The sequence below is a fragment of the Sciurus carolinensis genome, chromosome 18, assembly GCF_902686445.1.
Source record: "Sciurus carolinensis chromosome 18, mSciCar1.2, whole genome shotgun sequence".
Classification (NCBI taxonomy): Eukaryota; Metazoa; Chordata; class Mammalia; order Rodentia; family Sciuridae; genus Sciurus; species Sciurus carolinensis.
This window is the reverse complement of record NC_062230.1, coordinates 26,088,797-26,105,741: the sequence shown is the minus strand read 5'-3', so window position 1 is coordinate 26,105,741 and position 16,945 is coordinate 26,088,797. Positions and strand designations below refer to the sequence as shown.

Here is a 16,945-nt window from a genome sequence, read left to right as displayed (position 1 = left end):
AGATGTTACAACAATAGAATCCATAGACAACACAGTAGAAGAACTCTCAGCAGAGTTTAGAAGGTATGTAGTTAGACTGATCTTCCAAATAAAGAATGGTCTCAGAGAGAAAATACGGGAAGTGAACGATCACTTCAGTAAAGAGGAAGAGATTATAAAAAGGAATCAAGCAGAAATCCTCAAAATGAAGTAAACAATAAACCAAATTAAAAATTCAATGGAAAGTATCACCAACAGATTAGACTACCTGGAAGACAGAACCTCAAGCAATGAAGACAAAATATATACTCTTTAAAATAAAGTCAACCATACAGAGAAGATGGTAAGAAACCATGAACAGAATGTCCAAGAAATATGGGATAACATGAAAAGACCAAACATAAGATTTATGGAAAAGATGAAGGCATGGAGATAAAAACCAAAGGAGTGCACAGTCTTTTCAATGACATAATATCAGAAAATTTTCCAAATCTAAAGAAAGAAATGGAAAATTAACTATAAGAGGCTTACAGGTCCCCAAATGTTCAAAATTACAGCAGACCCATCCACACCCAATGCACATTATAATGAGAATGACTAACATACAAAATAAGGATAAAGATTTAAAGAATGTGAGAGAAAAAAATAAAATTACAAATAGGGGGAAACCAACTCAGATTTAAGCTGATTTCTCAACCCAGACTCTCAACACCAAGAGATCCTAGAGTAACATATCAAGCTCTGAAAGAAAATGGATGACAACTGAGAATTTTGTATCCAGCAAAATTTAAGCTTCAGATTTAAAGATGAAATAAAAACCACCCATGATAAATAAAGAATTCACAACTAGAAAGCCTGCACTACAGAACATTCTCAGCAAAATATTCCATGAGTAGGAAATGAAAGAAAAAAACAATGAAAACAAAACTATACTAAAGGAAAGGTCAATCAAAGGAGAAACTAAGTCAAATAACAAAAATAAACCAAAATGACCCAGAATGTCAATAGTCTAAACTCATCAATCAAAAGACATAGACTGGCAGATTGGATTTTTAAAAAGACCTAACAGTATGCTGTCTTTAAGAGAGTCACCTCCTAGGAAAAGACATCTACAGACTGAAGGTGAAAGGTTGGGAAAAAACATATCACTCATGTGGGCTACATAAACAAGCAGGGGTTTTCATCTTCTTATCAGACAAAGTGGACTTAAAACCGAAGTTTTATCAGAAGGGATAAAAAAACGGACATTTCATACTGCTTGAGAGAATCTTACATCAACAAGACATAACAATCATAAATATATATGCCCCCCCAAAATGGAGTATCGACATACATCAACCAACCTTACTCAATTTCAAGGATCAAATAGACCACAACACAATAATACTGGGAAACTTTAACACACCTCTCTCACTACTGGATATATCTTCCAAACAAAAACTAAACAAACTATAGAACTAAATAACACAATCAATGATTTAGACTTAAACTGACATATATAGAGTATTTCATCCATCATCAAGCAAATACACTTTCTTCTCAGCAGTACATGGGTCCTTCTCTAAAATAGACCATATGTCATGCCACAAAGCAATGCTTAGCAAATTCAAAAAAAAAAAAAAAACAGAAATACTACCCCGCATCCTATCAGATCATAATGGAATGAAACTAGAAATCAATGATAAAATTTAAAAAAATAGAAGCTATTCCAATACCTGGAGACTAAATAGCATGCTATGGAATGATGAATGAATACCAGAAGAAATCAAGGAGGAAATAAAAAAATACTAGAGGTAAATGAGAACACCAATACATCAAATCAAAATCTCTGGGACACTATGCAGGCAGTGCTAAGAGGAAATTTCATTATATTGAGCTCATACATTGAAAGAATAAAAAGTCAACAAATAAATGACCTACCATTACATTTCAAAAGCCCTACAACACCAAAAGTAGTAGAACACAGGATATAATTAAAATCAGAACTGAAATCAATGAAATTCAAACAAAAGAAGCAATTCAAAAAATTGACAAAACAAAAAGTTTGTTCTTTGAAAAAATAAATAAAATTGATAAACCTTAAGCTACCCTAAGGAAGAGAGAAAACTCAAATTACTAAAATTCATGATGAAAAAGGAAATACAATGGACACTACTGAAATACAAAGATAATTAGGAACTATTTTGAAAATTTATACCCAAATAAAATAGAAAATCTCAAACTGAATCAGGAGGACATACACAATTTAAATAGATCAATTTCAAGCAATGAAGTAAAAGATGCCATCAAAAGCCTACCAATAAAGAAAAGCCCAGGAGCAGACGGAGTCTCAGCCAAGTTCTACAAGACCTTCAAAGAAGAATTAACACCAATACTCAAATTATTCCATGAAATAGAAAAGGAGGGAACTCTTCCAAACTCATTCTATGAAGCTAGTATCACCCTGATACCAAAACCTGACAAAGACATCAAGGAAAGAAAACTTCATACCAATATCCCTGATGAACACAGATGCAAAAATTCTCAATAAAATTCTGGCAAATCACATACAAAACCATATTAAAAAGATAGTGCACCATGATCAAGTGAGTTCATCCCAGGGATGCAAGGTTGGTTCAACATATGGAAATCAGTAAACATAAATCATCACATCAATAGACTTAAAGACAAGAATCATATGATTATCTCAATAGATGCAGAAAAAACACTTGATAAAATATAGCACCTCTTCAGAAAAACTATGAAAAACTATGGTTAGTACGAACATACCTCAACATTGTAAAAGCTGTCTGTGCTAAGTCTAAGGTTAACATCCTTCTAAATGGAAAAAAATTGTAAGCATTCCCTCTAAAAACTGGAACAAAACAGGGATGCCCTCTTTCACCACTTCTATTGAACATCATCTTTGAAACTCTAGCCAGAGCAATGAGACAGACAAAAGAAATTAAAGGAATATGAATAGGAAAAGAAGAACTCAAACTATCACTATTTGCTGATCACATGATTCTATATTTAGAAGATCCAAAAAAATTCCACCAGAAAACTTCTAGAACTTGTAAATGAATAAAGCAAAGTAGCAGGATATATAATCAGCACCCATAAATCAAACACATTACTATACATCAGTGTTGAATCTACTGAAAAAGAAATTAGGGAAACTACCCCATTCACAACAGTCTCAAAAAAATGAAATAAAATACTTGGGAATCAACCTAACTAAAGAGGTGAAAAACCTCTAAAATGAAAACATGGAACACTAAAGAAAGACATTGAAGAAGACCTTAGAAGATGGAAAGATCTCCCATGCTTTTGGACAGGCAGAATTAATATTGTCAAAATGGCCATATTGGGCTGGGGAGATAGCTCAGTCAGTAGAGTGCTTGCCTTGCAAGCACAAGGCCCTGGGTTCGATCCCCAGCACCACAAAAAAAAAAAAAAAAAAAAAAAAAAAAAAATGGCCATATTACCAAAAATGTTATACAGATTTAATGCAATTCCTATTAAAATCCCAATGACATTCCTCATAGAACTAGAAAAAGCAATCATGAAATTCAATTGGAAAAATGAGAGACCCAGAATAGCCAAAGCAATCCTTAGCAAGAAGAGTGAAGCAGGAGGCATCAAAATACCAGAACTTCAACTATACTACAGAAACATAGTAACAAAAACGACTTGGTATTGGCACTAAAACAGACATGTAAACCAATGACACAGAATAGAAGACACAGACAAACCCGCATACAGTTATCTCATACTAGAGAAAGGCACCAAAAACATTCATTGGCAAAAAGAGCCTCATCAACAAATGGTACTGAGAAAACTGGAAATCCGTATGTAGCAAAATGAAATTAAACTATCTCTAACCCCAAAAGCACAAGAAATAAATGGGGTGGATTCAAACTAAAAAAGGAAACAATAACGTGAAGAGAGAACCTACAGAGTAGGAAAAAAATCTTTACCACAAATACCTCAGATAGAGCATTAATCTCCAGGATATATAAAGAACTCAAAAAACTTAACACCAAAAAAACCAAGTAACCCAATCAATAAATGGTCTAAGGATCTGAATAGACACTTTACAGAAGAACTACAGTCGATGAACAAACACATGAAAAAATGTTCATCATCTCTTGCCATTAGATAAATGCAAATCAAAACTACTCTAAATTTTCATCTCACTCCAGGCAGAATGGCAGTTATCAAGAATCTAAACAATAAATGTTAGTGAAATGTGGGGGAAAAGGTATACTCATACCTTGTTGTTGGGACTGCAGATTGGTGCAACCACTATGAAAAGCAGTATGGAGATTCCTCAAAAAACTTGGTATGGAACCACCATTTCACCCTGCTATATTCAAAGGACTTAAAATCAGCACACTACAGTGACACAGCCACATCAATGTTTACAATAGCTAAACTATGGAAGTAACCTAGATAACCTTCAACAGATGAATGGATAAAGAAAATGTGGTACGTATACACAATGGAATAATACTCATCCTTAAAAAAGAATGAAATTATGGCATTTGCAGGTAAATGAATGGAACTAGAGAATATCATGCTAAGTGAAAAACCAAAGGCCGAATATTTTCTCTGGTAAGTGGATGCTGATCCATAGTGGGGGGTGGGTAGGAAAATGAAGGAACTTTGGAGGATGCTGAGGGGAGTGAGACGAGGGGTGGGACAATGGGGATGAGAAGGACCATGGGGAAAATAAGATATGGTAGTGGCATGGAAGTTGTGTTTTTAAAAATCTTTATCTCTTAGAGATGAATAATCAAGTATAAGTAAAATAACACAATGTTTGCCATTTACATTAAGTGCCTCCAGGAGGTAGAGTTGGGGGAAGATGCAGAGAGAGATGAATTTAAAACTGGGAAAAGCTTGATAATTGTTGAAACTGATAGCCAGATACATGGGGTTCATTATTTTTTTTTGTATATGCTTGAAATGTTTCATAATAAAACTCTAAAAAAGAATGAAGTACATGATCTTGCATGTAAAAAAATCCAAGAAAAACAGTAAATGGAGAGTTAATCCACATTCATGAATAGGAAGATTCAATATTGTTAAGATGTCAGTATTTTCCAACTTAATCTACGTAGTCAACATAATACCAAAGTGACGATAAGTTAGTAAGTATCATGTTGTATTTTATTTTCCTCCCTAAGTATTCTGTAATTTCTCTTGTGAATTTTTTCTTTACATATTTCTCTTACCTTTTAAAACTTTTCACCTTTATGCTTACAGTCTCAAGTGCATGTTAATTTTAAATAAATTATTCCCATTTTTCTAAAAAAAATTAAAGAGTAGAGAAAATTAGATTGACCTCAGGTTCATGGCTAAAATGTTTCATGTTAGGAGAGACTGTAAGAAAAATGTAAGACAAGGTTTTTATATATGGCCAAAATTTTGTTCAAGAATGAAAATCACAGAACATTATGAACATATAAGAACTCAAGGAATATTGTTCCCAAATAGCTCTTTCTGGGGAATATACAAACAAAAATTTTCCTATCATCTTTGAAATCACTGGAGAAGTTTCTGCATAAGTAGTATTGGTGAGTCTTGGACCTAACTAAGCCTAAATGAAGGCATTCTGGGTGAGAGAATATCATAAAATTGAAATATATCTTAGAAACGTAAATGAAGTAAAATTATCAAAAACAAAATATGTGGAAAATACTATATATGGATAAAAGAATATTAATGTTTATTACATGCTGTGGAAAGAAACTAAGAACTTACTAGCATATTCTATGTTATTCTTAGTATGAATAAAGTATCTTTAAAAGAAAAAAACTAGGGACTAGGGTTGTGGCTCAGTGGTAGAGTGTGTGCCTTGCACGTGTGAGACACTGGGTTGATCCTCAGCACCACATAAAAATAAATAAATAATATAAAGGTTCAAACAAGAATGTTTAAAAAAAAAAAAGAAAAAAACTATGGTATGAGTATTAGTATAAATATTTAGTAGGAAGTTAACAATTATAATAAAAACTATTCCTATCAACACAAATATAATAATGAGAAAAAAAGAACTGACCACCCAGTGAAGATACATACTTCAGATTTATGTATTTATATTTTTGTTTGCTTTTATGCACCTATTCATTTATACATACATATATTCAAAACAATAGGGGAGCATAATAGCTGAACATCCTTTTTCTTTCAATAAATATAGACTTAAATACTTCATAAAATTAATTTTTCCATATTCACTGACAATCAAAATATAGCTCTTATGTATAAGAGACACTACTAAAATAAATTGGAAAGATTCACATTTTTATACTTGTCCACATACAGCTTTTAGCAATTTGTAAAAAAAATTTTCATTAAATCTTTGCAACTGCTTATCATGTGGCAGTGTCTACATGGTATAGGCACAAATGTTTTGAACCTCTTTCTCTCTGCAGGCACATATCTCTCTTCAGATATCAGCTTAGTTTTTTTGCCAAATGGAAAATACATTATGGGTTGTTCATCAGACTATTATTTAGAAAGGAAACTGAATGAATCATAGCTATATGCAACAACATTAATGACTCTTACAAACACGATATGGAGTAAATTAAGCAAATAAGAATATATGTTTGATTCTTCTATTCAAATAAAATTCAAAAGTCAGAAAACCTTGTTAGATTTTTAAGTATACATTATAAATAAAAAGACACTGGAAAAGAAAATACCTGGCTACACTTCAGCAAGATGACTCCAGTACTTGTGCCCCTGCAGAAATATCCATTTGAACAACTATGTATATACAAAAATATCTTTACAAGAGCAGTGAGAGATTATGGCATCTAGACACAACATAGAAGTAAGAAGAGATGTACTGAAGAGGTTAGGAAGAACAGTTTTACATTATGCATACCTGTCTCCCCCAACCAGTATTAATGGAGATATTCTCTTCCTGGGGAAAGGAGAGGGAAGTAAGCCCAATCCAATAAAACCTGGCACCAGACAGACCCTCACGTACCAGGCCTCCAAGCTGGTACCTTCAGACTGAGCCCTAGTGCTAGGCTGACCTTAGCAACACCAAGCTGCAGACCACTCTCAGTGCCAAACCAGTCAGACTCTGGACTATCCCCAGCACTGAGCTGGCTCCCATGGCCATTGACTTCTGGACTGGTTCTAGTACCAAGCCAACCCCCATAGTCTTAGCCATCAGAACAGTGCTTACAGACCTAATATCCATGTTGGCCCCTGCAGATACAGGATCTAGGTTGGTACCCACACGCTGAGCATCCCAGCTTGCCCTAGTGCCATGCAGAATCTTGCAGGCCCAGATTCCAAGACTGCCCAGCAGACTTGATCTCTTAGCCTGATCAAGTTCCAGTTAAGCACCTTCATGCACAGTCTTCAGGCGTACACAGTGCCAGGCTAGTCCTCATGCCTCTACCCTATAAGGGAGCCCCTGCAGTTCCATGACCTAGCAGTCTATGTGTATTCCAGTAGATCCCAACAATGGACCAGACTCCACATACCTAAGCTCTGAGCACCCCTGTACACCCAGGTCTCAGGTAAAATCCCAAGGTAAGATCCCAAGGTCCTAGAAGTTAGGCTATCCTTCTGTACTAGCTTCTAGGTCAGCATATTTGTAAAATATGGCCTTTAGGCCAGCCCCAGTGGCTCAGACACTAGGGCAGATCTGTAATTCTAGACTTAAGGCCAGCTCGAGGCAACCCAGGCCCTATGCCAGCACCAGGATCCTGATCAGTCCTTGTGACCCCAAAATCAAGAGAATCCAGGGTTTGGGACTACTCTAGTAGATCCACATTTTAAACCCATCACAGTAGACCCCAGTGCCAAGGTGGATCCCCATAAATGTGGCTCCAAGACCACCACTATAACCTGGGTCTACAAGCCAGCCACTATAGACTCAAAATCCTGGTCCATTGTTATGGTTTAGATATTAGGGTTCCCCAAAAACTCATGTGTGAAACAATGAGAAAGTTTATAGGTGAAATGACTGGGTTATAAGAGCCTTAACCTAATGAGTGCATTAATCCCCTGGTAGAGATTAATCTCACCCAGGCAGGGTGTGACTGGACGAGACAGGTCATTGAGGACTTGACTTTGGGGGTTATTTTTGTCCCTGGTGAGTGAGAGGCTCTCTCTACTTCCTGAGTGTCATGTCCTGAGCTTCTTTCCTCCATAATGCCCTCTGCCCTGATGTTCTGCCTCACCTTCAGCACAAAGCAATGGAGAACTCTGAAACCATGAGTGCCCCCAAAAGTTTTCCTCTTCTAATATTGTTCTTTTCAGGCCTTTTGGTCGCAGCACTGAAACAAAGCTGAGTAAAACATTCATCTTAGTGAACCGAGACACCACACCCATCTACCAACTGGAAAGACCCAGGACATTTAGGCTCAAGGTCCATCCTAATACAAAGTGTGCTCCCGTGAACCCAAATTTCTAGCAGGATCTCGTGGATACAGGCTCTCAAGGCAATCCCTCTACATCAGAGACTAACTTCCACAGTAATGACACTCAAAGATTGAAAGTGATAGGATGGACAGAGACACTATACAAGTAGCTATAAGTGGATAAAATAAGTCAAAAGTCAAAAGTTGTGAGATGAGACATCAAGATAAAGGGGTCAATACATCGAGAAGATAAAACAATTGTAAATATATATGCACCCAGCATTGGAGCACCTGTATACAGTAGGGGACTTCGGTACCTCTCTTTTAGGAATGGACAGCTCATCCATAGAACATTAGTACAGAAACATTGAGAATTAAACTACACATTAGGACAAATGGATATAACAGATATATATAGTGCTTTTCATCCAATACCAGCTGAATAAAAATTCTTCCCAAGTGCACATGAAATATTCCCAGGGAAGGTTATATGTTAGATCACAAAAGAAGCCTTAACAAATTTAAAAAGATTAAAATCACATCAAGTATCTTTTCTGACCACAATGGTATCATACTAGCGATAACAGGAGGAATTTTAGAAAATGCACAAATACATGGAAATTAACCAACATGCTTCTGACCAACAAATGATTCAATTAATCAAGAGGAAATTTAAAAATAATTTGAAACAAATGGAAATGGAAACACAACAGCAAAACTGTTCTGAAAGGGAACTTTATAGCAATTAACACCTATATTGAAAAAAGAAAAAGAAAAAATCTCAATCTGTGTTACACCTCAAGAAACTGGGAAAACAAGAACAAGCTCATCCCAAAGTTAGCAAAGTGAATGAAATAATGAAGATCAGAGAAGAAATAAATGAAATATTTAAAACAACAAAATGGATCCAAAAAACTAACAGTTTGTTGAAAGATAAAATTGATATACTTTTAGCTATGCTAGAAAACAAAACGTGAAAAATCAGAAAATGAAGATGATTGTAGAAAAATAAAGAATCAAAGATTACTACAAATAATTATATGCCAACAAACTGGATAACCTAGAAGAATGGATTAATTTCTAGATACATAAAATCTAAGACTGAATTATGATGAAATAGAAATTCTGAACAAATCAATATTGTATAAGGAGACTGAATCAGTCATAAAAAGTCTCCCATCAGAGAAAAGCCTTCTTACTTAACTGCTAAATTCTATCACACATTAAAATAATAACATACCAGTCCTCAGTTCTTCCAAAAATAAATTTTAAAGCAAAGATAAAACTTCCAAGTACATGTCACCAAAGTCGGCATACCTTGATACCAAAACCAAAAGGACACAGTAAGAAAATAAAATTACAGGTCAATGTCTCTGATAAACTGAATGCAAAAAATTCTCAACAAAATACTAGCAAGCTGAATTCAACAGCATATCAAAAGAATCATTCACCATGATCAAATGGATTTAAGGATAGTTAAACATGCACATCTATAAACGTGATACACCATATTAGCATAAGGACAAAATATGATTGTCTGAATAGATGTAGAAAAAGCATTGGAAAAAAATTCAAAATCTTTACATTATTTTAAACATTCTCAAAGAAAATCTCAATAATTTGGGTACAGAAGGAACTTACCTCAACATATAAAATATCTTCTATGATAAGACCACAGCTAACATCATACTCTACAGTGAAAAATTGCAAGCTTTCCCTCTTTTAGGAATCAAGGTCAAAACAAGGATGCCCAGTCTTGCCATTTCTGTTCAACATAATACTGAAAATTCTAGCCAGAGCAGTCAGGCAAAGAAACAAGAGGCATCCAAATAGGAAAGGAAGTTTTAAATCGTTCTGGTTTGCTTATGATGTGGTCTTGTAAATAGAAAACCCTAAAAACTCCATAAAAAAATTGTTAGACCTAATAAATGAATTCAGTAAAGTTGCAGGATACAAAATCAACATACAAAAATTAATAGTACTTCTTCTAGTCACTAATTATCTGTCAAGAAAGCAATCCAGAAAACAATCCAATCACAGCAGTATGAAAAATAAATACTTAGGAAAAAAATTTAAAGATCTGGTTACTAGGGGAGGGTGTGGGGTAATGCAGGGAAGACATTGGACAAAGGGGGATGCAAAATTTCAGCTAAATAGGAATAAGTTAAGGAGATCATTGTACAACATGGTGCTATCGTTTATTACATGTGTTTTTGAAAATTCCTAAGAGATATATACTGTCATGGGGTGATTCAAACTTAGTGACTTCACCTGAATATTTCATTTTAGGAATTATTCCTTTTATCAGCATACTGAATGTGGTGTCAAGTTAAGTTCCTTCATAAATAAAGGAGTAGCCCAGGAGGGGGGCAGGCAGAGAAAATTCCTAAGAGAGTAGATTTTAAGTGTTCTAACCACAAAAGGAAAGAGAACTCTTTGAGATACCATACATTAATTAGTTTGATTTAGCTCTCCCATATTTTATATATATATTTTTTTCACGTTGAACATAATAAACATACATTTTTGCCAATTTATACAATTAAATAGATAAACTAAAACAATAACAACAAAAAGGAAATGCCCACTATATCCACAAAGGCACTGGTTATTTTTATGGAGTACAGAGGTTGGGTTATTGTTATTTGATGTAGATGAGGTGGTTTCATCAGTGATTTTTTTGAATAATTCATTAAGCTCTATGTTTGGAATGTTTCATAAGAAAAGTGTTTTACATGATCATGGAGATATTAGCTGTATAAAGATTAATATTAAAATCCATATACCATAATAAACATGCATATTTCATTAAACATTTTAATCCAAGTTAATTCAACTGGCAGTACTTTAAAACTTTGTATTGATAAGTGTAAATAAGTCTGTTTGTTCTAAAATTAGAAATGAACACCACCTTCTTTCCCCTAATTTCATCAGTGGATTCTTGTAAAAGAAGCAAGGACATACAACCCGACTTTGGGGGCTTATATACGATTTCCTTGTTGCATGGTATGGAGGTTGCAAATTATGGGAAGAGTGAGGAAGTCTTGTTCTTTCTTCCCCCTTCCAAACAGCGCACAAGCGTGCACACATATCCAGAAAGAAAATCCTCCCCGTTCATATTCTCAGCCCTAAGTCTCTGGAATTTTAAAGGGCTCAGGTTTCTTACACTGGGCACATGAGTGGATAAGTTACTGTGCTGTGCTTAAAAGCCTGCCCTGGATAATTGTTATGAACTCCACACAAGAAAACTATTTTGTCAGTAATAAATCTGAAAGCATTAGCTGTCACATATACCTGTGGTAGGGTCTGGGTTATCGGTGCATAGTGAGACCACCAAAGGCAAGAGTAGAAATAAAAATTGATTCTGGGGAAAGAGAAGAAGCAGGCTGATGCATCAGGACCACCACTCCAAGGAAAGGTGGAGCAGTAGTAGTGAGTGACTCGAGCAGGCTGGTTTTAAAAGTGAAAACCACAAAAATTTTGACTTTATGGTCATTAAAGGGGTCATAGGGGTCATTATGCTTTTTGAAAGAAATTCAAACAGCAAGCTTCAGTTTATCTATTGCAGGTTGCATCTGGCGGGTGAGCAGTGTGGGCTAGGCAGGGAGCTAGACTATTCATATCTGAAACTAGAAGCTTCTCAGTCCTCTGGAGGGATGAGTTGCTTCACAGAAATGGTCACAATTAACTTAATTTTTGGCCACATTATTTTATCTCGGGTATTTCTGTCCTAGTATTTACCACAGTCAGCACAACTCAAAAGATTTTATTCGCACCTGTTTTAGTTTGGTCAATCTTAACTAGATATATTTGTTTTATATCAGAGGGTCTCTACCTTTTACTTTTTATAAGGGGGTCTCTACTCTCTCACAATACCAAAGAGAGTAGGTTACTGGGTCATATTCCATTTGTATAAATTCCATCTCTTCACCTGTCCACTTCTTGTAATTAAATAAATGTAGAAATATTCTAGAATTTCTAAATGAAATCTGTGAAATTATTCACTGGTACTATTTTCCTTTCTTAGATAGTATCTTGAAGGAGGAGAATCAAAGGATCCTTAACTACCATGTTCCCCAAAAGGACAATTGCTGGGGAAAGGTGATGATAGAAAACATGCCCTTTTAATACTACATGTTAAGAGAGCATTAATAATTGAAAGTATTTGGAATTCTGTGGAATGGGAGCATCAGAGCCCTTAGGCTATTTTTCAAACACTCCTATAGTTTGTTTTAATTTCTGTGCCTGAATCCTGTTAGTAGTCCCTCCTCTCAGTTTCTCAATGACCTGTTTCTTCTACTTCCTCATCTCCCCCTTCTGTGGCCTTGGCCTCTAGTATACACTTGACAAGAGCTGGGGAAGAGATGCGGAGGCTCCACTGGGTTGAGGGCCGGAGGGGAGATTGCAATGGTAACCATGTGTTTTTTTATTGTTGTCATTGAAGGTGTTTGGTGTTTTGGAGAAAGCTAAAGAGCAATTCAACTTAGAGGACTATTCAGTCAGTCAGATAACACTAGAACAAGTCTTCTTGGCCTTTGCTAACCCAGTTAGTGGGTTAACAGCAGATGATGAACAACAGGTTCCATGAGATTCAGTTGCAACCAGTGACTTGTATGTCTTTCTTCAACTACACCTGGATACACAGAAGGACATTCCTGCATGTATGTCTCTTGACACAATTTATCTATATAATAAAGATTTCCTCAAGGAAGAGAATTTGTCCCCTTTTTTGCAGATTTAGATTAGTGGCCTATGTGTCTAACATGTGCAAATCTAAAGCAATTTGGTGATATTCCTGTTCTATTTCCTAGAAATAGTAAAAAGTAATATTTATCAAAGTAAGTATAAGGACATATTTCTGAATATTCTGAATGTTTCAATGAAACAATTAGCAGCTAATTATGGATACTCAACATTATCACAAACGTGGGGGGATGTACATATACAGATAAATGCATGACACAAATTTTATTCCTTAATATATCTAATTTAAATCATCATCAGTGTTTGAGCGATGAATTGGGTTACTATTTCCACAACCCAACCTAAAGTCCTTATGCTCCAGTTATAAAAAGAATATTTGCACCAGGAGCATTTGAAGTAATGGAGCAGAAAGAAAAAATTCCTTTTAAAATTGTGTGTTTTCCTACCTATACTTTCCTCAGTTCTAAGAAAGAAAAAGGAGAAATGAAGTAGAGAGAAAGAGATTTTCTTCTAGGCAGATGGAATAAACAATATAAGCAATATCATCATCTGTCTTGGATTTATGGGCAGATGAGCAATTAAGATGCTTCTTGTAGAACTGAAAGTGTCCATGAAGCTGCTCTATTTTTGAGTGGCTTGTTCAATGTTTCCAGATTCTTAATTGGATAAGGTAAATTATAGAGTGATATCCAGAAGATAATTAATTATTTTGTTCTTTTTAGATAAGGAGGAATTTGAGCTTTTTGTTTTTATGAAGTGACTAGGAACATGAACAGACTCAAATGTGTAGTTTTTCTCTGTCTACTTAGGCTATATACACCTGAATGCAAATCAACAGAAAAGTTTGACTAATTTCTAAAGCAACACTCATCACAGTCCCCTATTTGTGGTATAAAAAAGCCATGTGACACAGAAAAAAATAACAAAATAACATAACTTTCTTTATTGTTATTATTTTTAATGTATGTGTATCAAACTTCTTTTCAGTCTTATAGAGACTGGAAGAATTGATTGAAAAAGCATGATGCAAGAACATATTGTCTAGAAGAGATACTTTAGATCTAAATATGCAAAAAGTTGAAAGTTAAGGGTTCCACATAGAGATGGGTGACTAATACCAGACAAAATAAAATTTAAAAAGTATTCCAGAAACTTTAGATTTTGTAGAGGAAAATGAGAGGGGGGAGAGGTATGAAAGATGGTGGAATGAGACAGACATCATTACCATATGTACATATATATTACATGAATGGATTGAATCTGCATTGTGCACAACCATAGAAATGAAAAGTTGTACCCCATTTGTGTACAATGAATCAAAATGTAGTCTGTATAAATAAAAAAACAAATAAATTAATTAAAAAACACGCTGTGATAAAAAAAAAAACACCCAAAACTGTAGCATCACATTTTGTTAGGGTGTTTTCCAAACATTTTGCTTTGCATTATAAAAATGAAATTATACTGGATGTGTAGACATGTATTTTTAATGCCTTGTGTAATACACTTAATGTTTTCCCTCCCAAAAAAAGTATTCCAAGAGACTAAAAGTACTTTGTACATTAATAGAAGGGTTAATGCATCAGAAAATAATTTTTGTTATAAATATGTGTAAGGCAAGAGAGTCATGAAATATATGAAGCAACATTGAAAAAATTGAAGGAATTAAAAATATTAGTAATATTAGGAGACTTCAATGTACCATTTTCAATAATGAATTAAACAGCCAGACAAAACAAGGAAACATGAATAACACAACAAACCCATTGGACTTCATAACATATAAAGAACACTCCAATAAAAAGCATCACAATATGCATCCTTCGCAAGTGCGCATGGAACATTTTCTAGTATACACCAAATCTTGGCCCATAAAACAAGCCTGAGTAAATTTAAAAAATACTGAAATCCTAGAGTATCTTATGGACCCAGAATGTAATAAAACTAGTCAGTAACAGAAAGGAAACTGAAAAATTCATAAATATGTGGGAATTTAACACTCATTTAAAAAATGTTTTATTAGTGCATTATAGTTACACATAGTGGGGTTTATTTTGACATAATCATACAACCATGGAAGATAATTTGTTCCATTTCAATCCACAGTACATCCACTTTTCCTTTCCTCTACCCTCGCTCTGCTCCCCTCCCTCTGCTGGTCTTCCCTTTGTTTATTTTTTCTTAATGGTGGTTTATAAATATACATAAAGGTGAAAGTCACTGTGGTACATTCATATATGTACATAGCATAATTTGGTCAATTTCATTCCACTCTTTATCCCTTTTCCCATCCCTCTTCCCTCCCACTCTAACCCCTTTCTCTACTGCACTGATTTCCCTTTTTTTATTCTACAACTTTGCTGAATTTGTTTATCAGCTCTAGAAGTCCTTTGGTTGAGTTTTTGGGTCTTCTAGATACAGGATCATGTCATCAGCAAACAGATAATTTGACTTCTTTTCCTACTGGTATCCTTTTAATTTCTTTATGCCTGATTTCTCTGGCTAGAGTTTCACGAATCATGTTGAATATGAGTAGTGAGAGTGGATATCCTTGTATGTTGAACCAACCTTACTTCCTTGGGATGAAATCTATTTGATCATGGTGTGCAGTCTTCTTAATGTGTTTCTGAATGCTATTTGCAAAATTTTTTAATGATTTTTTTTGTGTACATTTATCAGGGATATTTGTCTGTAGTTTTCTTTCCTTGATGTGTCACTCTGGGCCAAGGTGAGGCAGAATATCATGGTGGAGAAAAGCAGTTCAAGGCATGGTAAGCAGGAAGCAGAGAAAATGCTCTGCTCACCAGAGACAAAATATCAGCCCCAAAGGCACACCTCCAGTGACCCACTTCCTCTAGCCACTCCCCACCTGCCTATAGTTACTGCCCAGTTAATCTATATCAGTGGATTGATGTACTAGTTTAAAGATCTTTAACCCAGTCATTTATTCTCTAAAATTTCTTGCATTGTCTTACACATGAGCTTTTGGGGGACATAAAGGGGGATTGAGAAAGGAGCAGTTAATGCAAGAGGAAAAGAGAGACTTTGTAAACCTGAACTAGGTTTACAATTGTAAACCTGAACTAGGAAAGCAACGCTAGGAAGAATGATTCCAGTTAATGCTTTAAAACATTAGAATAAATGTGATCAGTGGGTTGAGGGCTGCAAAATCAAATCATAAGGGAATGTTGATTTAGTATGAAAAGTAGTATCTGTAAGATCAAAACTGAGATTACAGCAATTATAATATTTCATGCAGAGGTAGGAGATTTCTCAGTGAGTCTTCTTGATTTGAATTGGATCAGGATTTGAGAACTTTGGAAAATCTCAGTACTCCTTAGTTTATTTCTATATTTCCCTGGGTGTGGAGGTAGTGGTCACACTAGCTCACTTCTGATACAATCCTTGGAAACTCCCTTTAATCTTTGGTGTGTCCAGGTACCTATCAACTTTCTGGTTGGTCAGAGATGATTCCTAATTGGCGTTAATGTAGCAACCAGGTTACCCCTGTTAGTGGGTACAATCTTGTGTGCCCTCAAAAGCTCCTCCATGTATTCAGCACCGTCAAATGCAGTGCCCTCAACCCATGTAAATTTCAGAGTGTCAGTGGTCTGGTGGTCTCAGGTAGAGGTATTGTAGTGTGGTTGATGTGGTGGTGGGTGGTGGTGGGTGGCTCATGGCAGGGGAGGGAGGTGGAACTGCTGCCCACTCTATAGTACACGGGTTACATATACATGGGCTTGATTCTGGGCACACTGCATGGTGGTTGGTGTCTGTGGGATGCTCCTTTGTAAGCTCCTTTGTGGGGTGTACTGTCATTGTGTACACAAGATTCTCTAAAGGCTGTTTGGCGTTATCCTTAGGAAATGTCTTTCATGGTCCATGGG

At 35.3% G+C, this 16,945-nt stretch overlaps 1 protein-coding gene across 1 annotated transcript in view; it reads left to right on the top strand.

Moving 5' to 3' along the window:
- LOC124970456 (phospholipid-transporting ATPase ABCA3-like) overlaps positions 1 to 15,902 on the top strand; it is a 122,586-nt gene extending 106,684 nt beyond the window's left edge. Inside the window, exons 29-31 of the mRNA XM_047533813.1 lie at positions 12,382 to 12,455; positions 12,799 to 12,891; positions 15,888 to 15,902. Of these exons, the coding sequence (XP_047389769.1) occupies positions 12,382 to 12,455; positions 12,799 to 12,891; positions 15,888 to 15,902 (182 nt within the window). The remainder of the gene's footprint in view (positions 1 to 12,381; positions 12,456 to 12,798; positions 12,892 to 15,887) is intronic.
- The last annotated feature ends 1,043 nt before the right edge of the window (positions 15,903 to 16,945 follow it).